At 41.0% G+C, this 27192-nt stretch overlaps 1 protein-coding gene across 5 annotated transcripts; it reads right to left on the bottom strand.

Annotated features, from left to right (window-relative positions):
• Positions 1-1311: 1311 nt before the first annotated feature.
• On the bottom strand, positions 1312-25911 carry GTF2H1 (general transcription factor IIH subunit 1). Of its 5 annotated transcripts, XM_061463029.1 has the most exons (17): positions 25208-25223; positions 24799-24889; positions 22691-22764; positions 21513-21681; positions 19481-19673; positions 16877-17039; positions 15116-15209; positions 14240-14389; positions 13077-13156; positions 11650-11777; positions 10421-10508; positions 9057-9142; positions 8115-8232; positions 7177-7267; positions 5612-5727; positions 4651-4743; positions 1312-4038 (listed from the first exon to the last, which is right to left on the bottom strand). In XM_061463029.1, the coding sequence occupies exons 4-17, from the start codon at positions 21664-21666 to the stop codon at positions 3952-3954; spliced, it is 1641 nt and encodes a 546-aa protein (XP_061319013.1). In that variant the 5' UTR covers positions 21667-21681; positions 22691-22764; positions 24799-24889; positions 25208-25223; the 3' UTR covers positions 1312-3951. The 5 variants fall into 5 exon arrangements, with proteins under 5 accessions (XP_061319013.1, XP_061319012.1, XP_061319010.1 ...); XM_061463028.1 differs by lacking the exons at positions 24799-24889; positions 25208-25223 and adding an exon at positions 25702-25911; XM_061463026.1 differs by lacking the exon at positions 25208-25223 and having other exon boundaries at positions 24799-25075.
• Positions 25912-27192: the final 1281 nt, after the last annotated feature.

Genomic DNA, 27192 nt, shown 5'->3' with positions numbered 1-27192 from the left:
ATCCCAGGCACAGCTACAGGTTGGGCAGAGAAGAGATTCAGAGCAGCCCTGCAGAGAAGGACTTGGGGGTGTTGGTTGATGAGAAAATGAGCATGAGCTGGCAGTGTGCGCTTGCAGCCCAGAAAGCCAACCGTATCCTGGGCTGCATCAAAAGGAGCGTGACCAGCAGGTCGAAGGAGGTGATCCTGCCCCTTTGCTCTCGTGAGACCTCACTTGGAGTACTGTGTGCAGTTCTGTTGTCCTCAACATGAAAAGGACACGGAACTGTTGGAACACGTCCAGAGGAAGGCCATGAGGATGATCAGGGGACTGGAACACCTCCTGTATGCAGACAGGCTGAGAAAGTTGGGGCTGTTCAGCCTGGAGAAGTCTGCGTGGAGACCTCATAGCAGCCTTCCAGTATCTGAAGGGGGTCTATAGGGATGCTGGAGATGGAATACTCATTAAGGACTGTAGTGACAGGACAAGGGGTAATGGGTTAAAACTTAACCAGGGGAAGTTTAGATTGGATATAAGGAGGAAGTTCTTTACTGTGAGGGTGGTGAGGTACTGGAATAGGTTGCCCAGGGAAGTTGTGAATGCTCCATCCCTGGCAGTGTTCAAGGCCAGGCTGGACAGAGCCTTGGGTGACATGGTTTAGTGTGAGGTGCCCCTGCCCATGGCAGGGGGTTGGAACTAGATGATCTTAAGGTCCTTTCCAACCCTAACTATTCTATGATTCTATATAGTCTAGAGATCTACTCTGTGAGCATGGAAGAAACTACTGTCAGGAATGGCTCCAGTGAAAGATGTCACTTTCTGTCCTTGACTGGGATACAGCTCTTGTTGAGAGAGAAATAGCCCAGCCTTTTTTATGGTGCATCTAAGAATTTTAATCTGCTGAAATTTACAGGCTATGGGTAGGCTGAGCCAGACTGGTCTTAGTATCTGCTTTAAGTCATCCTTTCTCCATTACTAGCAAAGCTTGGATCTGAGTGGCTGACAAAGCAGCCTGTACAGCTCTCCTGAACCAACAGCTGCTCAATCAATATATGGAACAAGCAGGGTACTAATCCCTTGAGACTTAAACTGGTGTGGTCAGGAGCAGAAGGACAGTAGCACTCATAATGGTGTAGATTCCCTATGCAGCAGAAAAAAATGAAATAATTTGACAGTAACTGTATTGTAGCCCTCTTGCTCCTGACCTTTTCTACCAGCATGAAGGGATAGCTGAGCTAGTGCTATACCCAGCACTCTCAATTTAGACCTGAATGCAGCCCGTTTGGGATTTAATTGAACATGAGAAAATACAGCCTAAGCATTAGAGAAGACTTCACTTTAGAATTCAGTAGGGTTTATTCTACAAATCTTAGATCAATGCCAATGATACAAATTTTATGAATTCTCATTAAAAATACAAGTCAGTATAAAGATTCCAATAGTAATATAATGCATGATGATTCAGTTTCAAAACTTAAGGAATGAATCTGGGTTTTGGACCACGCTACAGAAAAGGGGAACACAATGTAGAAGAATATTTAGTTTACCTCCTTTACTTTAGGAGGGGCCTGTGCCTTATTGCCACAATACCTGAAAAAGCAATATGAAGTGCATAGCAGCCTTGCCTGTGGAGTCTCCAGGCAAAACTGTTGAATTTAGTATCAGTCCTCTTCCTTCCCCCCAGTTCTGTTAAGGTCCTTTTTGATAGCTTGATATAGCTATAATAACTTAAAGCTATTCCCCATAATGATTATAAACAGTCCTTTGAACTGTAAAACGCTCCTGTGATGCACTGAACCACTTCCACTGCGCTAACCATCTGGCCCAGTCTTTCCAGGAACACTAAATACTGATTCAAATCAAAGGTGAATATTCAAAACCCTCCTGTCCATGACTTTTCTTTTAAATGAAGTCTCAGTACAGTCTCATACTCAAAACACGTTGTTCATAGCTTCAGGCACAGTTACAACATAAATCAGATGTACTTTCTTGAACATAACCCTCTGATATCATGAAAGGTGTTACAGCTTTCACTAAACAGTTGAAATTTGGCCAAGAATTGCTAGATCAAGTGCTCTGGAGTGGGGGAGAACAAAACTACCCTTTCTTTTTGGGAGCTGCCTGCACTTACAAGAGGATTAGGCTTGATGAAGGAATACCCTAAACCTAAATTTTAGAGAAACAGTTTAGCACAAGAGGTAACTCTTGACAAGATATACACCTCATCCCCCAATTGCTGTACATACATGTTTATTCCTAATGACACTTTCACCCTGTCAAAAATAACTCTTGTTGAGCCCAGTCATTTCTGGTAGCAGAACCACATTAACATCACAGAGCAGGTATCATGTATCTATCTGCAGAAGCAGACAGGAAAACTAGGCTTAACAATATGCATTACATTTCCAAACAGAATTTTGAGGCAGGCAGTGGCATTTACTGAAACTCAGCTTTTACCAAAATATTAGCATCATACAAAAATAATGATTAAAAAAAAAGGTAAAAAGCAGCTGCTGACTTCCATGCACCAGTTAAATAAAAAAAAAAAACAAACCTCTTGCATAAATGGAGCAGCAGCACAGAACAAGCACAGACTTGGCTATACAAATACATCTTCTATAGGAATTTCCGAGTTATCCACCCAACATCACAATATCATATTTCAGCTTCATACCAATGATGGCAAAATCTAATATTAAAGCCATCATGCAGGCTAAGGGGAATTTCTTCTGCTGTGCTGAACACTGCTGTGCTTGCTTTGAATACATACTCTCACTCTGATTTGTCTTTGTAGTAAAAGCATCTTATACTCTACCAGTCACATTTAGTCAGAAGTAAAAAAAATTCTGTAGCCCATACTGGGCTTCAGTACAGTCAAGATGACAACAAAATACAAGGATGTCATTAAACTGCATATATTATAGATAATGGGTTCACTTTGCATTTAAGTCACATTTAATACAAGACATGTTGGTCTGAAATTGTGAACTGATTCTATTTGGAACAAAGTATGGCACAGATTCCCAGTATCTATGGACACTGGATAAATAACACATTTTTCTTTTTGCAATGATTATCAATACACCAAAAATAGTGTAACAGTCAAAAGGGAAGAGTGAAGGAAAACAGACATAGGAGAAGAAATAAAAAATGTCTAAGAATTGAAAATATATGCCTTCTTTTGTAAGAAACTTTATTTAACTTCATCTTTAAAAATTCATTCTCTCCTCAGAACAAATACCACCATAAAAAAAAAAAACAAAACTGCAGTAGCACACACTTGCACTCAAAGGAAAACATGCAAAACCCATGGCTGGAAAAATTCTGCATAAAAATCCAAGACTTTAGGCAAATGTTTGCCCCCACGTGCCTTTAGGGACCCCAGACAACAAACAGCTTTCAGTGCAATGTCTCGTTTTCAATTGGTGGGGAAACATGGCAGAAGCTTGTCTTCCAACAGCTATACTCTCCCAGATGTTTGAAGCAAAACCAGTCTCAGCTGTACTTCAAAATATCATTCTTAAACTGTTGCAGAAAGTACAGAATTCAGTAAAATGTCAGAATCCAGTGAAGGAAATGTTTTGAGTTCTACCCTGTGCCATACACTTCTTAAAAAAAAAATTTAGACAGAAAAATGGATTTTTTATTAATACACCCTCTTTAAATTTTTTATTTATGAAAGCAGCTCTTCACGCAAATCAAAAGCAGTTCCTGAGTAACTGCAGTAAACAATGTCTTTTAAATATTTTTGCGCCTCAGCTCTTCTGTTTTGGTTCTTTCTTGGTTTTTCTCCCTAGTTTTCAAGTTTAATCTCAGTTCTTTTTCAAAAAATGTGCAAGTTCAGTTAGCATCATTTCCAGAAGTCCGCAGCTTGCAGGTCTTCCTGCAACAACTACAAGATCTGCACATATGCTAGGTTGTACTCCTATACCTATTGCAGATTTTGCTCTCAAACCTGTACAGCATGCACTTTCACGTCTTCTTCAGCATACGCCGGGACTGCCATGTATGGAACTTATTGTAGGCCGTCTGCAGCATCTCTTCTATATGACTTACCAACTGAAACATTAAGAGGGAATTAAATGTCCCAGCTACTGGAAAATACATCCCCTCCCCTCCCTTTGATCAGATACTGTTGCCTTCTTCCTTTTATTCAGTCGAAGTAATCTTGCTAAAATCACAGAGGTATGCCAAACAAAGAGAAAAAAGATCTGAGGCTCTAATGTGAAGTATCTGTAGAGGGAGCAGTTCAGATAGCTACTAAGCTGGGATGGTCACAGGGAAGTAGTGATACTTGACTGTGCTGTCTGCTCCAGTATTTACTCTGTGGTCTGTGACCACTTCAAGTCTGACATGGTGTGAGACAGTTTTGAAGTTGTTATAGTTCTGCTTCATGGTGGAAGTGAGAAGTGAAACATGACTTCCGCTTCTTGCTGTCTCACTTGGGCAATTTTAAATTATATTTCTTGATAGTTTTTGGTATCATTCAGAAAGCTATACAGGGAGAGGAGGCATGCTTAACTCTGTACTCAATCTCCCTCTGCCCATTTCCTAGTTAACAAAAACCTTAACTGCCCTACGATAAGAAATAACAAAGCTACCATCCTCTTGATAATTATGATTCAAATTATTAATAAGCACCCACATAATTAAAGAGTATTTTCCCCTTACATTTGTGCTTAAATACTGTCTCCGAATCTTTTCTTGGAATGGGCAGAGCTTTGCAACCTGAAATCTTTCCAAGTTGCTCTTCATTTTCACAACCTGAAAGAGACAGAAACCAACATTATAGTCACTTTGCACAGTTCTCTTTCCTTTAACAAACTGTTCTCCAACCAAACACCTCATAACTAATCCTGGGGGCTACTTTAAATATGTGTAGTTTGAAGAAGTTACTAAAACATCAGTGTCTAACCATTCTGGAGTGCATACTTATTTTTGAGGTGAGTGCAATGTGCCACCGTGATCATTATTACTTTGTCAGTAAATACTACAGAGAAGATAGTCACAAAAACATGGTTTTGCTTCAGGCAAAGACTGAACCATGAATTTTCAGGCCATGTTTTACAGCATGAAATCCAACACATCTGCGGATTTTTATCTTTGTGATCCACGTGAGGTCAAAAGAAAGAATAGCAACAGAAAAACAGTTACAATCATATACCTGGTTGCAGCAGACATCTCTCCTCAAAGGCAACTTTATTCTAAAAGGCAGTGTATGTTTTGAAGCTATGAATGAGTGTTTTTTGCAATGGATAGAAGAAAAAGGAAAATTTTCTTGTAACTGTCACTGTGGAGGTGTCTTAATGTGGGGGAAGGGGGGCTTTAGTTTGTGTTTTAAAGTTGCAATGAAAGATCTGCAGCTGGAATACAGCTGACCATTCTGTTGAAATTAGCTTGCAGCAACTGCTCCTGAAGGGCAGCAACAGGCATAAGGTTGATTTTAATGGTGCCAAAAGAACTGCTGAAAAAAAAGGTAGTATTTTACATTGTTGATCTTCAGTTCTAGGGACGAGTAACTGCTGCCCTGATTTAAAGCTTACGTATTAGTTCTATACTTCAAGTTAACGACAGTCATCCTAAACCATGATCTGGCCACCCTGTAACAAGGGCCACACTAAGAAGTTCTTACCTTTTCTTCTAGGAATGGCGTGTTAACAGGAAAGCAGGACCAGAAGTGTCGTAGCAGTTCCCCTACTGCCACATACAAGTGTTTTAGTTCAGACTGAATGTCATTTGGCACCATCTCTGCAACAAGAAAAAGATTTTGTTGCGTGACTCAAAACCATCATATGAAAACAAGAGAATGTAAGGCTAATGAAGGAGACCAGCAAAATACGAGAATCCCAGAAAGGTTGGCTGGGAGGGAACACTGAGGTGCCTTACACCTGAAGTAGGACTATCAGCAGCATTAGATCAGGTCAGCTGCTATTTATGACTATATAGTTAGAAGCTTGTATGTTATATATAGGGAGATCTATGTTAGCCAAAGAATGGATATAAAACTTAATCCAGGATTAGAAGCAGTACATTTGTACTGTTCTAATGGTGTGGCAGTACTGCTTCTGGGACTGGCATCTTGTTCTCTTCAGAGCACAGCACTAAATACTGTATGGTGGACACTGCAAGCTCTTCTCTCTTTTTACAATGGCAGTGAGAACACGGTCACAGCCTGTGGAAGATGAAAAATCCAGGCAGGAACAAGGAACTGACCCTACTCTTAAAGAAGAAAGGGCAATGGGGTTCAAGAGAAGGGGGGAACCACAATCATAAAAACCAAAGAAAAAAAGCACAGTCATTGAGGATGACAGGAGCATAGTTACCTGAGCAGTGAATAGCAAATTCTAGGATGAGGGAGGCTGGGTTTGGTTTCTGTTTGGTTGGGTTTTGTGGGTTTGGTTTTGTTTGTTTCTGTTCTGGTTTTTAAATTGAAAAAGGTGGTCAAGCTCAAAATGGAGTGCAGCACCCAGTACGTCAACTGGGATGGGTAAGAAAGCCTCACTACCGCTTGCTGACTCCTTTTCTTTCAGTACCATAAAGAACTTACACTTGCTTTTTCAGCTGTCTGCATTAGCTTCTGTGGCTCTTCACACCAAGTAACACAAGTTAACTGGAAACCTGTTATAAACACTGCCTTGTGAGAACCTGCTGCGATGCAAAGGAAATGGACTTGGGAATAGCTGAAGAGATGCAAGAAGGAGGAGTTGTCTGTTTTGCCCTTGAAGACTACAAGAAAGTTGTCCTTTTTCACAGCAAGCTGTGGATCTTAAACGCAGGCTGCAGAAAAACCTAGTTCCAGACAATTATCTTGACCTCACCTCCTTTAGAGCTCTCCCTGGGTATGCCTTTATTTTCTAAAATCCAGGGGAAAAAAAAAAATTGGAAAATAGAAATGCTGAACAAGCAAACCCCATTATCTATACGAGGACTTGAGATCAACTACAACCTTCATCACTTGCTTTGTACAATTTCCTCTCATTCAGTTGCCTCAGCAGTGGTGTAGCCAGTACCACCCTCATGGTGTGGCTCAGTTGTTGCTTTTTGTTTGTTACTGTAGCCCAGTATTATTTCAGCTGCATGTTTCCATAATTTCCTTTATCACTGTAACATTCCAAGAGGCAGATGAAACAGCAAGCCAGGTACTGCTTTATAATGCAGTAAGATATGATTAAAGTATTTTATGTCCTAAATCCTTACGGTTTATGGCTTGCTGTGTTCCACCCTGCATAAGTGCTCCTCCAGGTGACAGGGCTGCAATAGTGCTAGCAGCATCAGCACTTGAAAGGACCTAAAGGGAGAGAGGGAACAATTATTTCATATCGCTTTCTCCAATAAAATCTTTTTAAAATGAATTGTATTTGAACTCCGATGGCAAAGATACAGTTGAGCAGATACAATGGAAGTTTTGATGAAGAGTCTGCTCAGTACTTTCAAGTGCTATAAGCTCACATTTTCAGCGAAAGCTCTCCAGTTAGTTACAGACAAACCAACCTTTTCTTTACCTAGTATGTGAACTGGCTATGCAGCCATTTTGAAATGAGACAGAGAATTACTGTACAAAAATGCAACACATTTGAATTTGTGGCTGCTTTACATCAGGCCAAATCTGGGTTTACTAACTGAGGAAGTTCACATACTGGCTGGGGAGACTGGCTGCCTGGGTGTGCTGCACTCTAGTTGCCAGAAGACAGCTTCTGTGTAGCCCACAGTGAGATCTACATCCTACGTAAGTGCATTTAGGAATGAAAGACCTGTTCAGTTATAAATTTGCTTACTATGGACCTCTTAAGACCATTACATACTAAACTTCAGGGGGTGGGATCAATAATATTGGCCTGTGTTTCATGTTGCAGAACTGTCCTGCTTTACTACTTTCTACCTTTTACCATTTCCTCAAAGAACCTGGTAACGGTAGAATATAACTCAGAGTATCAGGTCCCTATTTGTTTAGATTTTAAAATCAGTAACTCAAAAGGTATTGCCTAAAGTTGTAAAATAAATTGAATAACATGAAACTATTGGAGATAAAGTCTGCCCTGAAAAATTAAAATTCCAGTAGACAGGAGGCACAAAATTACACAGAACGCAAGATGCTAACATCAAGAAGGGTATTTTTTTTAAGTATTCTCCCATACCTGAGTTAGTTTGGGTACATATGCTTCCATTTCTTGCCTAATACTATTAAAAGAATTAATTATATCCTGACTGGTTGCATATTGCTGTGATTGAATTGGAGTTGGACCATGATAATACCTGTGAGGCAAGAAAAGATAAAATGTATTAATAGGAGTGTTCGTAAAATAGAGGCCAAACTTGGTGGACAGGTCTTCAAATGTTTCCAATTTTAGATGCTTTGTAATTGTTGACATTACTATCTAAATCTTATTTATTGACAAAGTAAAATATATTGCCACATTGGAAGAAGTTGGGTCAGGGACGGTATGACAGCAAAATAAGAGTTTCTGTTGTTGAATCTCCGAGCATCTCTTTGCTAATAAGAAGCTATCTGTGCCACTGAGTTCTGGGAGTATTATTAGAGTAGAGGAATTCATGCCACTTTGGACTGAAACTGAGCACATCGAGTATCACTTCTTTTCTGAAGTTATATTTATGGTTTTCAAACTCAAAAAGTCTAGAAAACAACAGGACTGTTACTATAAAAACAGACCAACGAGCAGTCCAAACTATCCCAATTGCTTTTTTTTTTTCCTGGGAGTGCATTTTCCTTGGAACTGAGTATATTTTCACATGCAACACATTTATCCACTGTAAGCTACAACAAAGTGCCGACCTGTGCTAACAGGTCTGTTAGCCTTTCACAGATATTACAGGTCAAAGCTCTTCAAGTACGCTTACAGAGACTTAGCTTGCTGGAAAGCAAGATGAAATAAAAATACAAATTTAAATGGGAATTACTTGGAAGCTGGTTTATGCAGAAGTTCATATTAGGTTTTTAGGCTTAGCCTAAACACACTTGACTGTGGCACAGTAGAGACTAAATCAGCTGATTCTGTGCAGGCTGTGATGAGACCTTCTGTACTGAATATGACATAATAACCATGTGTATTTTAACTTACCTATCAGACTTCAAGTTTAATGCAATAGTTTTAATGCTATTATTCTTTGATAAATCTTCATATTCAATGGCCTCCTGCAATTTCACCTAAAATAAGCCAAATAATTATACACATCACTAATGAGGATACAGTTTGATGCATCTAGTGCTTTTATCCAGTTCAGTGAGTCTGAGCAGTAGAGTTACTAAAACCTTAAAGAAAACCAAAGTGTGGAATGATTCACGCTCCAGAGGGAGCAATGCCCAACATTGCTTAAAGGGTGCGCTTCGGAAGTCTTGGCACTACCGTTTTTCCTGCAGGTTCTGGCCAAAATGTGCAGTCCCTGGCACTTCAAAATATGTTCTACAATATATAGATCATTCTTTGTGCTCTCTATGTCCATCTAGCTCTAGCTTAGCAGAAACAGTAATGCTTTAATGGCTGTAAGGAGTGTAAGACTAAAACCCTAATAATTACACAAGCTATGTGTTGACTGTACAGCTAGAGCATTAGTGGTGAGAGATAACAGCACAGTGGTATTACACTTTGTACAATGAGAAAACTATTTCTGAAATCTCCTACTTTCTCCTCTTTTCATCACATTTATTTTAGTCCTGGTGTATCGTTTTCTCTCCAATGAAAACTGCAGTTTTCAGGAAAGTCAAAGCAGTTGACTAACCACATTTACTAACGTGTATTCTACCACCTTTTCTCACAACATATGCAGGTTTTAAGTCCCCTTCACATGTTCTATTTGGGCTGTCAACCCTAGCAAGAGTATTCAATTCAGTTTTGCAGCAGTTACAATACTCTCTTCCACTTTGTGAGCTGCTATAGTTAGTCTAAACCAAGCTGTTGCCCTGTATTTCAGGGTACCAGGCATCACTATGCTTTCAGTTTAACTTCATTTCAGCTTATGACCTTAGGATGAAGGCTGCAATGTGCCATTTTAATCATCCCCTTTACAAATGATACATTTGATAGGTTAATATTGGTGCCTGAACACCACTACCCCTTTCAGATAGATGTTCTCTAGAATGTTTCCAGCATTTGGCGGAAAGGCAAAGGGGGAGTTGGGGAAAACCAGAAATGCACTGTATGGAAAGAACCAGATTTCTGGGTCCAAGCAGAAGCATCTTGGAAATTTTTTACTTTCGCTAGGCACTACTGAAGAGATAAACAGCAGTACTTCAAGGTGTAATTTATTTGTGTTTACTAAAAGAGTATAAAACTTCTTACAGCCCCTCAGGTTCTTATTCTATATACTTCTAAGCAAAGCCAAATCACATTAGATGCATCATAAAACAAGTAAGGAACCTTTAGCAACTTTCTGACAGACAGCTTCCAGTTTCATTCAATTAGAATTGCATCAGCTAACTTTATACCTTTTTAATTGGTGGCTGAAAGAAATCTGAATCCCTGGAGTTTCCATCCGTACTGCTGGTCTCACTGTAATGGTCATTTTGTGCTTCTCTTAAAATAGAGAAACAGCATTAAGAATACCTCACAGGAAACTTAAGATACAAGCTAGAGGCAAAGTAAATACATCTGTTTCAAAAACTTTATATGCATGTTCACATACTGTATGTCAACTTTTTTCCCCTTACATCTTCATTTCTAGCAGCTGATCTAGATAGAAAGAACCAGCTCCTCAAATAACCCCTCAAGAGGGAAATTCAACAGCAAGGGAGGGTGATTCTCCCTCTCCTCAGAAATAGTAGCATGCCAGCAACGCAAGTGGGACACAGCAAAATCATGTGACTAAATTAGAAACGCTTTGCATACACGCTCATGTCAACCAGGTGTTAGCAGAGATATGGAGCCCTGAGATACTACTGTTGCAGAATGAGAGCTATTGTTTTGTCTTTCTGAACTGGAACACACATTACATGGAAGAGATCGTTAAAGGTCCAGTGTTCAGTTAGACAGAACAACAACATGACGGAGCACAGCTAGACAGAAGGTATTAGAATTTATCACAGATAAGGTCTGCAGGATTTGGGAAGAGTAGGAATCCTTTGATGTTTATCTATAAACCACTCATAAAGCAGACTTCACATCAAGCCCACTTCATTCTTCTTTGAAGAAGTTTCATTCATGAAGTTCACTGCAAATATACTAAACCACCTGGTTATTCTTTTCTTTTTAGTCTGGGCAAGGTACTGCACTAGAGGAATCTTTCACCTGATCCACCTATGCCACACTGTTCTTTTGCTTCCTCCTCTGCTTATGTCTATGCACCCCGCTATAGGAAGCCTCAGCAGACCTGCTCCTGGAAGGCAGGCAGTAGGGACTCCCTATGCCAGACCTACCCTCCACACAGCAAATGGAATACTACTTCTGCAGCCTTTACCAGGGGTGAAGAACTAAGGCAGAAACATCCTTTCCTTTTTTCATCTGCTTTGTATGGTAACTCAGCTAAAACTAGCATTTTTCATCTCAGAAAAACTGTTAAAGTAAAATGGAATGTAAAGGTATTTTCGTTTCTAAAGTGAAAATTATAAATCATAAAAATTACAAGAAAAGGTTGGATGTGCAATTGAAGACTTACTTTCATTTTGGAAATTCTTTAAAATTTGTTACAAACCAGCTTTTACACAAGAGTGAAACTTACTGTTTCCTGAGGCCAGCTGCAAGGACCATGGCACTATGATGATTAAAGCGTTTTATAATGGCAGTGGTGCTACTTTCTCTAGCAGATTTTGAGGCATTTGATGTAGAGGCCATAGAAGCAACATATTCCTACAAAGAAAACAACATTAGCTACCTCCTGCCCAAAACCCAGAAGGACTGAATCAGGAATTTTGCATGTCACCTCCTCTGAACTCTACTGAGTGATACTGCCTCATCATGGGAAGCAGTATTCTCCTGCCTAGCTCCACCATCACATTATGTAATTTGAAAAATCTCCATAGACTATTTTATTCTGCTAACACTGGGCAGTTTAGGTGTCTGAGAGAAGAAAAAAATTGTTTTGTAAGACTGTGGTCTAGTTATAAGTAAAACTAGAACTAGCTTAAAAATGTGAGGATCACCTGCATGAAACAGACAGGCACTGATGGCAATTAAGAGCTAGCAATTGTTTTATTGACCTCTTTTTACCAGCCTGTGGGACAACAGCAGCCCACAGGCTAAATGACACCTGTCAGGAGGATGCGGTATTGCTGGGAATTCAAAAAACTTCAAGCCTTAATCCTTGCAGTGTTCCTTGGTTACCAGGTGGTTAAAGGCAACTTGCTTTGCCCCATGCACAGTTTCATGCCTGCAGTTAACCGGCCTCAAAAAGAAAGTACGGCAGTTTGCACAGCAATTCAAACATACCTAGCCTAAACTCCTAGTCCAGTTCCAGACTGCTGGCTTTGTACAACTCTTAGAAAAAACAAAACCAACTTAGAAATGCAGCATCATTAGTTAAAACTCCAAAGTTTACGTTAGATCAACTGCAGAAAAGCACATTTTTAGGTAATTTCACATTATGGTACACCATTTATAAAAATTGTTTTAATTTGTACTTGGAGGCAGGTAACAGAACAGTTCAAGCTAGTCGTACATTTAGTAAAAGATGGTATTTAAAGCTAAACAAAGAAAACTATATAAAGTGTCCTTAAAATTAAGCGGAATCAAGCAAATAGCCATGTTTAAAATGAGAACAAATGCAAAGACTTTAATTTTGTGCTACTTTCTGCATGTTGTCACAGCTTCTAAAAGGCAGGAAGAAAACAGAACATCCACTTCAGACAAGAAAAAAACAAAACCAAACCATCCAAGTGAAATAATAATTCTTTAAAAAAGGGAATTCCTGATTTTATAGCCAGCATACTAAGGCAGACAGGAGACATAAAGTACCATGGGCAGAGTTTTCATTTCTTTACACACAGACATGCAACCGTGTAAATGTCGACTATCCAACCATTGCAGAAGCCTAGTAAGTGATGTGGTTTAGAATTAGCATTTGTAGTTATTTTAAGAGGAGAGGGACCCTCTTTTTCCTTAAATGAAGCTAAGGTGGGAGTTGGGTGGGTTTTTTTGGCAACTACTTACTTCATCTAATGTGTAATCATCCAAAGCTGTTAAATCTATCAGGGGGTTTTTTACCCCTTGAGACACCATTGCTTTTAACCCTGTATAAAACAAAGAAAAAAAAAATCATTAAAAACTGTATCTAATATAGGGATTATTAGATTATATTTAACCTTTAAAGGAAAAGACAAAGGTTCTGCAGATCCCCAAGTATCAGCATGACTAAAGCTTTCAACCCTTTTCAGAGTTCCATTTAAAATTGCCAATAAACTTGGAAAGGTATTGTTAAAGATCATCCTACTAATTAGCACAGCTTTCATGAACTTCTACACGTTGCTGTTGGGTAAAAAAAAAAAAAAAAATATCAAAAAATCGAACACTGTATTAGTAATGTTAGTTGTATTAATATGGGAACTGGGAAGCCTTAGTTGTATGTTTCTTCTAATTTTGGCACTATTTTATTGTCTTGTCTTGGGCAGAATGGCAATTTACATCTGGCGATAGCTTTTACTTGTGTAGAGTTATGGGTTTCATTAGTCAGAATACATATTAAGGAATGGTGTTAAGTGATCTCAACTCTGCACATCTCTGTATTGTTACAAACCTACCTCAAAAGTTCAACAAAAACTTATGTCAGTGGTATTTCAAGATTTCACATTAAAAAGGCTGACAGAGAACAGGGATGGTAACTCCTCTGGAAAATTTTAAACAAGATCCATATCTGTCTATTACTAAAAGCTGATCTATAACAAAAGCTATACATGTTCTAAATTGTGCACATACCACAGAATGAAGCCTTATATAAACAAAATTATTTCACAGCAACCAATGGCACAGAATAATCAATCTAGCATGATAGCACATAATAGAATTTATCACAGATTTTCTGTTGCAGGAGTTGTAATAAAGCTGGTTTCTAGTGCTACCACTCTCCAAAGGCTACTTTGTTTCAAGAAAGGCACTCTCCATGAAACATGTTGAGAATCCAAAGCTACAGCTAACTTTCAGTGGCCATCCGTACCTTTCACTTCACAGTTTGACAAACAACATGCCTAGTAACGTAAGTAATGTAAGAAAACTTTAACTTCAGCTTTGCTAGATTTCCTAGACAGACCTCTTGAGTGTTGGGGTCTATGAGGCAGCTAAGACTCTTGCAGCCTATTGCACAAAGTCAAAAAACTTACCTTTTTCATCCAGTTTGGCACACTCTGTAAAGAGGTCTTTTGAGCCTGTATTGAGCCTGTCCTGATGGAAATAATGAGACTGAAAAAATCGTGTCCAGAATTCCTTCTCCATCATGTTATGTGGAACATTTTCTGTGTATTTCATTTTGACTGTGAACAAAACCAGCAGTGATTACAAACTGTTCTGCAAACCTTAGTATGGTACTTCACGCTAAAATTTCCTTGCTTGCTTCCTTCCTTGTTTTTTGTCTAATGCTGCTTACATTCATTCCAACTAAACTAAGAGAACACAGTAGTTAAGCATAAGCAAACAGGTACTCTTTTTATGCCCTGCAATGCTAGCTAATATTTTGAAATAAATGCACATAACAGTGGTCTGAATACTCTTAATTTGAACTGCACACATACAAGAAGTTTGATTTGCCAGAATTCTAGTAATTCAATATAGTGCAGGGGGATGATGGAAATCAGATTATTTTCTTCCCAAGGGTGGTTTAATGAAAAATAACAATTAATTGAAATTCTGAGTAGGAGAGTACATGGGAACCAAACACCTATTCACAATCTAAAGAAAAAAAAAAACAAACACCCCCCCCCCCCCCCAACCAAAATCCCAAACAACCAAAAGTTCAATGCACAAGTTAAAATGTTTTCATTTAACAAAATCAAATTTTCATTTCAAATGCATGTTTTAACACATGCTTCTTCCCATCCCTCAAACAAGACAGGGAAAATCATCTAGAAGACTGAATATATGGTGCTTTGTATTTCCAGGCTCAGACTAACATTTCAGTCTTCTCACAGCAAGATGGTAAAAAACCCCAAACAAACCAAATCTTAAATGTATGTATTCATTTCATAAAGCACTGTTCTTACCTGCAGGATATGTTCGAAATATGGATTCAATGATATCTGAAGTCAAATTATACCGCAGACCATTGCAGCCATCTGCTTGAGGCCGTACATCAGCCTAAGAAAAAACATACAGGGAAGAAAATCAGTCACATCTGAATGCCTCTGTAACTGGAGAAGGAAAAAAACTAGCATTTTGCAGTCAAATTCTCCTGCAGATAAAATAATCTTCTTCCTCCAAAAATCCATATCATATTTGATTATAAATATTTTCAGAATGACTACATTTTCCACTTAAAGGCAAATTCTTTACAAAAGTAGATTGTAAATTTTAGAAGATGAAAAGCAAAGACCATTCTATCAATCAAAAGAATGTGTGCTTAGTTTAATATATTCTTGTTTCACAGTAAAAATAGGCATATTTACTGCATATGCTTAATCCATTTTGTGCGTGCAACAATTCAGCTAGTGAATAATCAGGGATGATAATGAAGTGACAAAAAAGGATTTATGGTTCTCATACCTTATTTGCTTACACACTGAAAGCATCTCCATATAATTGACAAATAGCAATGAATTTAGAAATTGAGGGTAAGCCTCAGTCAGAACTTACAAGTTAGATCTCAATGATCTCTTCAGGAAGCTCTGGAGCAAGCAAGTGCTCAGACCAATTCTCAATAACAGGAAAAAGTACATGATTGCATAAGCTGCCTTCTTTTCTTCCTTTTCCTGTACATCTAAATTCTAGGTTTTGTCCCACCTTCTTCCTAGAGAAACACTCATTCTGAGCAGAGCCAGATAGTTATTTTAACTTGAACTAGCACACACAAATATATGAAATTCTTTTTCACAAATGCAGAGTACACAAACATAACCATTTATTTAAGAAAGTTTTGGTTTTGAAAGTCTCAGTGGGTGTGGTGCTTTGCTTTTTTATTGTCAAGGTGTAAGAATAATGAGAGAGAGGAAATCGGAGCCATCAAGTTCATTTGGTAAATGATTCAGCTACTTCTAGGTGGAAAAAAAACAAATATAGCAGCTAAGTCATAAAGCTGCTCCCACCTCCTGTTTCCCTCCCAAACTCTTGATGTGTGTGCAGTCATTACAAAGGTGGAAATGGGATTCCCACTAGAGAGTCACAGTATGTATTCATTCTGTTGCAGAAGTAGAAATACATCTGTGGGAGGAATCTAAAGATTGTACCTAGGTTACTTTTAGACTGCACTGAGATTACTGAGGCACGGTTTCTACAAATGGGTAACATAACAAAGATAGAAAAAGAGAGAGAAAACAAGTTTTCATACATACAAGTTGCTCTTCAAGTAGCTGAAAGCATGTACTGGTTTAAGAAAAAAATGGGGAGAGAATAAAACTGTGTGGAAAATCTCTGCAGCTTCATTTACGTATGTCAATGCTGCAGCAGAGATACTCTTGAACTTACGACGTTAATACAATGTAACCTAGTGACTGTAAGTTTACCGTTATTCCTGTTTAACAGGAGGCAGATATATAAAGAACAACAGCCTATTGTCAATTTAAAGTTCAAATTGAGTAGATTAAATAGTCAAAATGTTGAGGCTGCAGATATGCAACTCAAACCTTTACTTTTGTTCTTTTTTCTCCTTTATGTGATTGCAATAGTCTCGCCAATGTGTGGAAATATGTGAAGGAACCAGGAAAGAACACTATTAAAGTATATGGGAATAAAGTATCTGAACAGAACTCAGAACACTTTCCCCAATTTGTCTGCTCTAAAATCATTTAAGTTAGAGAGGTTCAACATACCAGAAATGCTGCAGAGATGCCCACATCCTGCTTACTAGGTCCTGCAGAATTATCCCCTGCATTCAGGCTTAAACGGTTGGCCCAGAATTCTTCAGCACTGATTACTTGGCTCACAACAAGGTCTTTATAAAGCTGAAACAAAACAGGATCTTCTTGCAGCATTCTGGTAAAAGAATGTATTGAACAGAATTGAAATACTGCAGAATAAGTCACTAGGATTTCCATAACTAACATGAGTTCACAAAACGAACAGAAACCAACTTTTTTCAAAATGCTGTGCATTTCTTAACAAGACTGTGTAAGCAAACAACCTCCATAGCTGTATTTGTCCTAAAAGACTTCAGGGCTAAAAAGAAATGTTTAAGGAATAGTATTAAATGCTAGAGAACAATAATGCCTAGGAAAAAGTTAATATGGGATTAACATCTTATCCTAATATTCTGTGCTGCTCTTGTCTCTTTGCACATGCAGGACTGGAGTCTCCTGAACTGTAAAAGCACAATGAAATTTCCTGAACTTCTGTAACAATGTTCTCGTGGGGCAGGAAGGGATTTCAGCACTGTCCAATTTCCATTTAATATCTTAAAATTCAGTAGTTACATGTCTCTCTTCTATTGCAAGAGCACACATAGCAAAATGTGAGGGATAAGGTACCTTAAAACATGTATTATCCCGAGTTGTTTGTTCATTTGTATTTCTGTTGGTAACAGTAGGATCTCCATCACTTAACTATGACATGCAGCACAATTGCTACAGAAACATTCAGTGTCACTACTTCCACCATGGAATAATGTTTGCAAAAGTTATCATCCAAATATAAAGTATCACCCTTACTATCCAAAATGCAAAGAATGTATGCACCTGAAACTTAATTCATGTTTAAGCAGCTTTTCAGATAGCTGTGTACTTGACTTGAGACCCACCAGGCGATTTTCAGGGAAACATGCATGTGTGTTCATAATCAGCCAAAGATTCATAATCAACCTCAACGATCTCTGACCTGTACCTAAGAGTCCTGATCATTTGCAAACAAACAAAAATAGGAATCTTATGAATACCTAGTAAATGGTCCAGGGAAGAACATGAATAAACTGCAACCTGGACTGAATGAAAGTCTGTAGCTGCTCTAAGGATGAAGTAGGATGAGGTGGAAAAGAAGACTTGGTGCAGGACATCCCTATTATATTTTAACCACCACGTTTTTTTCAGTTTTTCTTGTTGGTACAAATATGGATTAGTGGCCATTTTTACAAATTAGTGCAGCAGGAAGCAGTCTTATTTTAATTATTCCATTAAAACTTGGAGTATTGGTATGTACCTGACCCCTACATATCAATAAATGGAGGAAGAGCCATAGGGACTCTGGATGTAGTATCCTTTCTAGAACAGACTGAAACTTTTTTGCCTTTCAGTTGAAAATTAAGCTAGTGAAGCCCTGCCACTAGACTTGGACTTCTGATCAAAGTAACAGACTGGGACCGAGTACATGCAAAGATTCTGCTTTCCCTGTAACTAGAAAAGCTCTTACTGCCGCATGGCGTAATACTGTAAAATCTCATTTAAGGATACAAAGATCCAGAGCTAAGACTGCCCATACAATCAGCATTAAAAATCTTAGAAATAAGGCACATAGTATGATAGTGCCAAAGCAGTCTGCACTGCTGTAGACCCTTGTGGTCCCTGCAGTACTAGAAACCGTTAAACCTGCATGTGTCAGAGCTCCTGCACAAGACTCTTACTATTCTGCTGGGAAATCTCCTTGTAAAGACCCTACCTGACCAATGAGGCAATGTTCCTAGGTTTTTAAAAAATCTAGCTTTAACTTACCTAAGTTCAAAGCTAGAACAGTCTCTGGAAATGGAAGGGAGTAGATAGAGGATTCACAGCACATGCTAGAATAAAGTGAAACTCATCTGGGGAGATGCAGAGAACTGTAAGCATGCTCTATGGCCACAAGGACTGGTTTAACACAAGTATTTTAGAGGAACGGAAGTGTATCTTAAAAGCCCTTTTGGGAAAAGGACTTTGGCCCCAAATGTCTTCTCAAAACATTTTTACAATAAAATCCTGTATCCCAAGTCACACACTACTGCATCTCAAGTGATGCAGCATGAAAATACTGCAATTTAGTAAAGCATATAAAACACCAGGAAAAATTTGAGGGGAAAGAGGTTATACAGGGAGGAGGGAGGGAGGGGAGGAAATCACAAATCAAAGATGAGAACTTCTGGAACAGAAGGAAAAAAAAAATCTTTAAAGTAGACTTTCTAGCTAATACATATATACTTAAGAGACTAAAGGGACAGACTGCCAGTTGGGTGCTTTTGTCTCACAGCCATGGATAACAGACTGGGTGGCAGCCAGGTTGGCTGCCTTTACTCCTCAAGAACATGTCACTGAGAACACAGGTATAGTCTCAACATGTCACAGTTATGTAATTCTCAGTGAACAGCCTCTAAATTGGAAGTGGAGAGATTTAGACTAGGAAAATGAATGCTGTATCACTTAGCAAAACCACACTACAGTTAGGTAACAGCTAAAAAAAAAAACCAAACACCAAAAAAAGTCCAAGCAAAACCAACATTAAGGCTCCCTTCCCTTTACCTGTTCTTCTCCTCAAGTTCTTTATTAGCTTTCCTTTTGAACTTGGGCAACAGTTGTTGAAGAAGATCCTTTACTGCATCTCGCTCCTTCACCGCTGTGCTTTCATTGGAGAAGTGAAAGTTGGTTGTGTCCCCTGCATGCAGCACTAGCTGAAGCTGAATTTTAGCTTTACCTTCTGGACTGATTTTCTGGCCTAGATTACACAGAGAGTATTAATTAGCCACAGACAGTAAGCTTATACAAGGAACACTCTTCCCTAGAGTATTTGCTTATAAGCAGTTATCCTCATCATCCAATTAAATACCATTATCCAGTGTGTGAATTCCAGCCATAAAAGTGGAACATAGTCTTCCCCTTAAATTAGTTTGAACCCAGCACCTTGTTCATTCTAAAACACAAGACATAGACACCAGCAGTCTACTGTTCAGTATCCTTCAGCTACTGCTCAGGAGCCCTCATTTATCTTTGCATTCCCCACGTCTTCCATTAGAAAACTGCAAATTATATTGTCATTACCTGGACACTTTAGCCTGGTACCAGTCCAGGCTGCTGCTGAAAGGCTACAACCTCATTCCTCCTTTCCACTTCTTCCTGCTCTCTTTCTTGTATGACTGTTAGTATTTGTGCAACAAGTTGAACCAAGGAACCAATCAACTGAAAAGTGACCCCCTTTTGTTTTTCCAGCTGGATTAGTTCCCACAGAAGAAAAGTAGTAAGAAGGCAGATGCAGGGTGCAGTAACAGCATGTCTATTGACAGTAAAGGTACGCTGGTCTGAAGTGGTGTGGTAAGCACATTCAGCTACTAGTACTCCCAGAGTCAATCACCAATGCCTCCAAGGTGCTATTACACCCTCATGACCCATAAAAAGAACCCTAACTCCTGCTTCCTTTCTCATAACCAGAAGGAGCAGTCTAGAACAACTGCTTTTATGTACTGCTGTGCTATACTGACTTCAGTGTAGCACTGCAAATGGCACTAACTTAACTTTGAAACTTACCCCTTTCTCCAGTGCAAGTGGAAGACAGGAACTAGATGTCATCACTGAATCATCATTGCTACCACAAATTTACAAATATCTCCCCCCCTTTTTTAATTTTAATGACAAAAAAGAGCATCTTTCATCTAAGTTGACTTCAATGCCTATACATTTTTAAAATATAAGCTGCTGAAGTCTAAGTAAATAGCTAAATAGAACCTTTACAAAGTTGATTACCAGAGGTGAACAGAGCTTTTAAACTCCTTACTACATCTGTATTTAAGAAAACAGCATATTAGTTCTGATTCTTCACACACATTTTTGATCATGCTGCAGTACTTGTATGTAACTTTAAATAGCAATAATCATTAAACCTTTACCAAGTGACACATACAACCTTATTTTTATTCCTTCTTTGGCATTACAGCACATGGAATATGAGCACTAATTGGAAACAGAAAGGCAGCATGCTATAGACATTAACTGTTCAGTTTTGACTCGCAAGTACTCTGCTACTGCAACAGCAAGCGCTTCATCAGAATGTTACCAGTTAGGCCAAGCTACAGAAGCTAGTGCTTCTGAAGCTATGGTCTACTGGATGAAAGTAAAACAGCGAGGTTCATTTTATACGAAAATTGGAACAGCTTTAGATGCATAGTTTAACAGATGACATGTCAGATAGTTTCTGTGTTAGACCTCGAAAATCCTGTACTTTTCCTCAACCCTCCTCCCACCCTTCCCTCCACAAGTGGATGGCATGGATTATTTCTCTAATTTATTGCAGAAGTTTATCAAAATTTAATAGTAAATGCAGTATAGCTTAAACAGCTGGAGACTACAGAAGTCCTGTAGTAACATCCTTAATAAATTGAGTGATACTTCAGCATGGTCCTGACCTCTGCTGCTACACAGAATAACCTAGTCAAAGCTTCAGACCCTTTTAACCTTCCTAACTTATCTGCTAGTGTTTTATGGCAAATATGCTTTGGGTTGTATTTAAATGTTTATCAGAATACTGCTTACTGAAGCTGGAATAGGGAAAGTGCTCACTTACATTTTATGTCTGCATACATATGGCTGACTGTGAATCGGTCTTTGCCTTCAGGTGCCCATGCTATCCTTTCAGCCATAAGGTAGAGAGCTCCATCCTGCTTCTTCTGACGTACCTTCTTTACAATCAGTAACACTTCTTCAGATGATGTTGCCATTGTGTCTGTAAGGAGCTATTAAAAACATACAGTCGAGCTGGTTAGTATAATTATATTTGCTGATACACTTTCAGTACTCCTATCTATATCAAAGTATTACACCCACATTTACTTGTTAATGCCTACATCATTTTTTAAATATTCCAGATAAACATGCTTCCCTCTGTAAGTGCAATCAAGAAATTTATTTAAATACTGACAGCTACCTAAATAATTCACCTTAATTGCTGATACTGCTTTCGCTTCAGTAAAAAACATGCAAATCTTAAACCAATAACAAAATTTTCCTGTTTTAATGTTCCTTTACTGTTTTTTCAAGTTCAGAAGGATACTCAAGCTCAGAAATGGCACAAATTCCAAATCTCCTCTGGCATTTGGCAGCAGTTCTCTTCTTCAGTGTGAATGGCAGATGTTAAGTCATTTCAGAAAAGGGAATGATACAAGGTATGTGAAAAATAGCAGTTCTCTGTGCTAAAGTAGCCCAGCTACACTCCTGTTCTTACTGTGGTGGGCTAGAACAATGTTTTGCACACTTTATTGCAGCTGGGCAGTTTCCCATCCCTCTCCTCCGAAGTCCAGGGACTAATGTTACACCTATTTCATCACAGCGGTAATTCTGTTGCCAGTCTCACATAAACAAGACTTTTGCATTCTTCTCCCCCCAGCAGTCACTATTATTCATCTCTGCAGGTTGAGTCTACAGCCTTAAATTTCTCAAGAGATAAAGGATACCACAAGTATCACCACATTCTATGAACATACTGTTATATACCTATCAAAAGGTTCCATCTTTGGTACGTTCGCTGTAAATGTTTAGTCTGTCCAACTGCTGTATTTTGTACATCATAAACTTTACTATCAATATGTGAAACACTATTCAAATGCTGATATGCATGTTCTTTGGCAACACAGGCTAGTGTGGTGTGTCCCTGTCCACGGCAGGGGGATTGGAACTTATATGATCATAAGGTTCTTTCCAACCCAAACCATTATATCATTCTATGTTTCATATGCTTTAGAATACCTGTAATATTTGCTGGGGTCCACATCAAACTTCCATCAACAATCTGCATCAGCTATTGCACTACTAGTAGGTATCTTAAAAAAAAAAAAAAAAAGCAGCAAGATAGGGTATTTACTGTGACAACCTGGACAGCAGCAGAGCATCCTCTTCAGCAAGTCTTACATACCCATCTCTGAAATTAGTTAAGTAAAATACTAAATTGAAAGACTTAATGGCAAAAGGGCTCTGCACTTAGGCTTCACTCCACCATTTCAGTCCTCCAAAGCTTTGCCAGAGACTTCAGTGATACTGAGCTGATACTGAATGTGGGGTTGCACATCAGCACTACTGCAGCAGTCACTGGAACAAGTTGTGCCACATTCAGAGCAGCCCTGCTAATACTTCTCTCTCAAAGAAAACTGTATGGCATGATTTCAGGATCGTTTCCTAGCATGATGCTTTACAGTCTCCCCAGCATCATTATTCTCTTCCAGGGCTATTCACTCGATCGTTTTATAATTTCCAGTTGCATGTCTTAGCCTCTCATCAGGTCCTTATCCTTACTGGGAAAAAGGCAGCTGGCCACAGACTAATAAACAGTATATGCAAGACTAAGTATTTTATATATATACATATATGTAATATACATATAATCAATATATATATTTTATATATACATATGTATATATGTAATATACATGTAATCAATATATGTATTTTTATATGTATATGTATATACAGAGAGCTCAATATATGCAAGAGTAAGGATTTTTGACTTTTTTCTCCCTTTATTACTTTACAGTCCTTTAAGGTCATTATTACCCAATGCAGTAGAGACAAAGCAACAGAATGCAAACAAATCAAACCTGTACTGAACAGATAGAAAAGGGAAAGTGTTTCCATAGCCTCATTTCTGATGCAAGTTGCTTTGCTTTTCTACCATGCTATTTCACCCACCTACAACCAGTCTTTCTACTACAGAAGACAACGATCGGCACCTAGCAACTTCTCCTTTACAAGCACAACCTTCTAGAACAGTACCCTGCAGTGTGCAGTCTGTGAACTCACAATTATTCCAGGAGAAGCTCATTCTACCTTCTGGGAGGATGAACACACTAGCTCACAGCTGTTCTTACTTGTGTCATTGCTCTGCATCCTTTTTCATGCAGTAATTTACAGTGGCAGTAGGATGATACAACTCACAAGCTCAGTAAGCATTACCCAAAATGGAGAAAACCCCAACTGTCTTTTGACGAGTACATCAGAAAGAATAAAAAATTGAGGAAAGTTACCATCTCTCACTAATGAAAACAAAATGGCTTCTTGTTACAACTAGTACAGGGAAACTTCTAAAATAGAAATCTCACCTAGCTGCTAAAAAAGCATGAGGATGGTCCCCTACGAACTGCACAGGGTAAGGCCACATCCTCACTAAGGACACACAGCACACAATTTTTTTCTCTTTGGATGCTTACGGCTTACTATGCAGTCGGTTGAGAGTCATCAATGGTCTATTTGTACCTGCCCAAACCTCCTAACCTCTATATTTAACAACTTGAGTTTCCAAGAATCAGTACTGAGGATGATGACACTGCTGCTCAAAGGGGCAAGAACTGAAACGTGCACGAACTGAAACGTGCACACAAGAGAAATTCTGTTATTTTACAGCGTTAACTATAATGTTAACCTGCTACTAAAACCAGAAGCATTAGAGTTCTTTAGCTGCAGACTTTAGAAGACAGCTATTTCTCAGGTTTCAGTATCTTCCAGAATAGGAAGGTCAGGAATGCTTGATTTTGAATTCTCCAGCAGCAGAGCTTTTGAAACGATGATAAGGAGTTCTAGAAAGCACTTGGCTCAATCCATAGCCCTAACCCATGGGGTATGACCTGTCATCAACCATGCCTTGAGGGTATTAATCTCAGGTGCAGTTTACAACTGGCAGGGTCTATCAGAAAGTCTCAGTATTGGTATAAAAAGTCAACACGAGGTCCTCCTGTTTGCTCACCCACCTACAACCTCCCAGATCTATGAGAGTGGACAGAACTTCTGGAAAGACTGTCCAATTCCAACAGCTGCCCTTCCTCTTAATGCACCAACTCTTTCTAACCACTTTTAAAATTGGATACCTCTCTTGTCTGTTACTTATACCACCTGGTCTGAATGCCCTCCATTACCAGCATTTCACTCCAGTCTCTTCCCATGTGGTTTTGTTGAGCTCTAATCAGAAATAAAGGAAACATTTACACATTGTAATAATCCTGATCCGGTCAGGGCAGATACAGGCAGGCAGGCAAGCTCTGATAGAGCTGATGCAGGCCCTGCTGCTAGGTTTCCACTCCCTGCAGGGAACAGCAGAGTATCCACGCTAATAGTCCAGACTGAACCGCAGTGGCACAGGTACGCAGCGGAACTCTGACAGTTTGGGTGGGGCCGGGAGCCGGCAGAGCAGCACCCCGAGGGGCAACATCGGGCCTGCCAGTGGAATACAGCCTACAGTAACGCTGGGAGCTGCTAAGTGCCATTTGTCTTGGATACCGGCAAGCATCGCGATAAGCTGAGGGAATCCACATGAGGTTTGTGCCCCTGAGCCCATCTGAAGGGTCGATTCGGCCTTCCTCCCCGATCCGCATCACTTGTGCTTCATACAGCGTTTCTGCCTGCAGCGAAACGTGCCCGAGGACATCCTGCGCGGCCCCGGCCGGGCACTGCCGGGGCTCTGTCCGACTCCTGGCGGCCCTGGCAGGCGGTGGCCGCTGTCCGGGAAGGCGCTGCGAGGGCACCTCTTTGTCTATCGCCCGCACCCGGCGCCCAGCGCTCCGGCGAAGCCCACTGCCCACTGCCACCGTTAAACAGCCACAGCTGGGACGGGTACGGAGGATGCTAAGGACCGCCGCGCCCCTCAGCAGGCGGAAGGGACGGAAGGAACCGCCGGGGCAGCGCGGCCGTGAGAAGGATCGGGCCCCACTGCCCCCCCCGAGATAATACCCGGCACCACCGCCTCCCCAACCCCGCGCCAGCTCGATCCTTACCGTGAGGGCGGTGCTGGGTGCCGGCTGCTGCCAGCGGGAGGGGCCCGGGGCGGGAGCGGGCGCTACGGGGGTCGGGCTGCTGCCGGGGCCATGGGGCGGGCAGGGAGAGGCCACGTGACCGGAATAAGCCGTGGGGCGCTACAAGGGGTATGGAGCCCGGCTCACGTGACCGTGGAGCTGGCCGTGGCGGCGCGTCCCCTGCAGTCACGTGGTACGGGCCCGCTCCCTCCCGCCTCCTCCGCTCTCACGTGACGGCCCCTCCCCCGTCGCCATGACAGTAGAGGCCGGAGGGGGGAGTGACGGTGCAGTAAACAGCGCCGCCACCGCACCTCCCCCCCCCCCCCCATCCTCCCCGCCGCTCCCGGCCCTCCCCGGCCCCCGCCGTCACCCGACCCCGCGGTACGCGGGACCCGCTCGTCCCCTGCCATCGGCCCGGTGCTCTGCTCCCAGGTCTGCGGTGCCGCCGCCACCGCGCTGCGGGGGAGGGGCCTCCCCTCGGCAACGGCCCGCGGCGGGAGGGGGTGCCGCGCGTCAGCGTCACGTGGCCAGGGCAGGCGGGCACGCGTGACGCAGCTTCCTCCTGCACGGGCGCGCTCGGTGTGACGCTCTCCCGAGCTGTCGCACGCTCCCGCCCCTCGCGCTCGTCACGTGCCGCTGTGCTTGGGGGCGGTGCCGCGGAGCAGGGGTGGCCGTGAGGTAGCGCGAGGAAGGAGGGGAGGGGGGGAAGTCGTGCCGCTTGTCTGTAGGCGTCTGTGGTCGGAGCCGTGTGCCTGCGGCCCCGCCCGGCCCCGGAGAGCTGCCGCTGCCTACTCCGTGATTTCCTGTGCTCTGGCTCCTGGCTGCCAGCGGCTTTGGCTCTCACGGTCGGGGCGTCTGGAGCGCTGGTGCGGGCGTTGCTTCGCAGCGGTGTGGCAGCCGAGAAGCGCTTGTTCCCTGGCGGCTGTGCTGCTTCGTCGCACCTCGCTGGCGGACCCTCGGGCGCTCGGTGTGCCGGGCTTTCCGCGGGCAGCTGTCTGAGGGCAGAGGGTGCTTTCGGGCTCTTACTCCGCGTGTCTGAGGGAAAGCAAGGAGGGTTTGTGGGTCTTCCTTCAGGTTGGCGGGCTGGTAGCGTGTGTTCAGGGGCGGGTCCGAAACCGAGGCGATTGCTGGCTCCGAGAGCGGAGTTCCAAGGAAGGATTTAGCATCTCGGTCTGGCTTTTTTTGGTTGAGCTTATTTGCCGCCGTTCTTGCGCCAGTGTGTAAAACAGGCACGGGGGTGACTTTCTGGACCAAATACTATAATCCGGAAAAATATTTGTTGTTTGTTGGGTTTTTTTTTTTGTCGTCGGAGGCGGTCTAGTCTTTACCTTGGGGGCGAAGCCGTTCTCAGATGGCATCATTTAAAATTTTAAGCGGTTTTGAGAATTTTGAAGAAATAGTTTTAGTCTCTGTAGCTGAATGTCTATCTTCCCTTTCCCTGGTGCCTGGTAAGAGTCAAAGTTCACTTTTCTT

Source organism: Pezoporus flaviventris, unplaced genomic scaffold, assembly GCF_033815535.1.
Source record: "Pezoporus flaviventris isolate CSIRO_AGI_PZ_B2104156 unplaced genomic scaffold, CSIRO_AGI_Pfla_v1 ptg000036l, whole genome shotgun sequence".
Taxonomy (NCBI): Eukaryota; Metazoa; Chordata; class Aves; order Psittaciformes; family Psittacidae; genus Pezoporus; species Pezoporus flaviventris.
Note: the sequence above shows the minus strand (reverse complement) of the source record. Positions and strands in the feature narration are given on the sequence as shown.

What these genes read in the sequence shown, in the direction of transcription:
- GTF2H1 (XM_061463028.1), bottom strand. Translation starts at nt 21,666, where the DNA reads ATGGCAACATCATCTGAAGAAGTGTTACTGATTGTAAAGAAGGTACGT. An exon ending in TATGTATGCAGACATAAAAT is followed by an intron (nt 19,674 to 21,512) that starts GTAAGTGAGCAC and finishes TGTGTAATCTAG; the next exon opens with GCCAGAAAATCAGTCCAGAA. An exon ending in GACAGTATTTAAGCACAAAT is followed by an intron (nt 4,039 to 4,650) that starts GTAAGGGGAAAA and finishes TTAATGTTTCAG; the next exon opens with TTGGTAAGTCATATAGAAGA.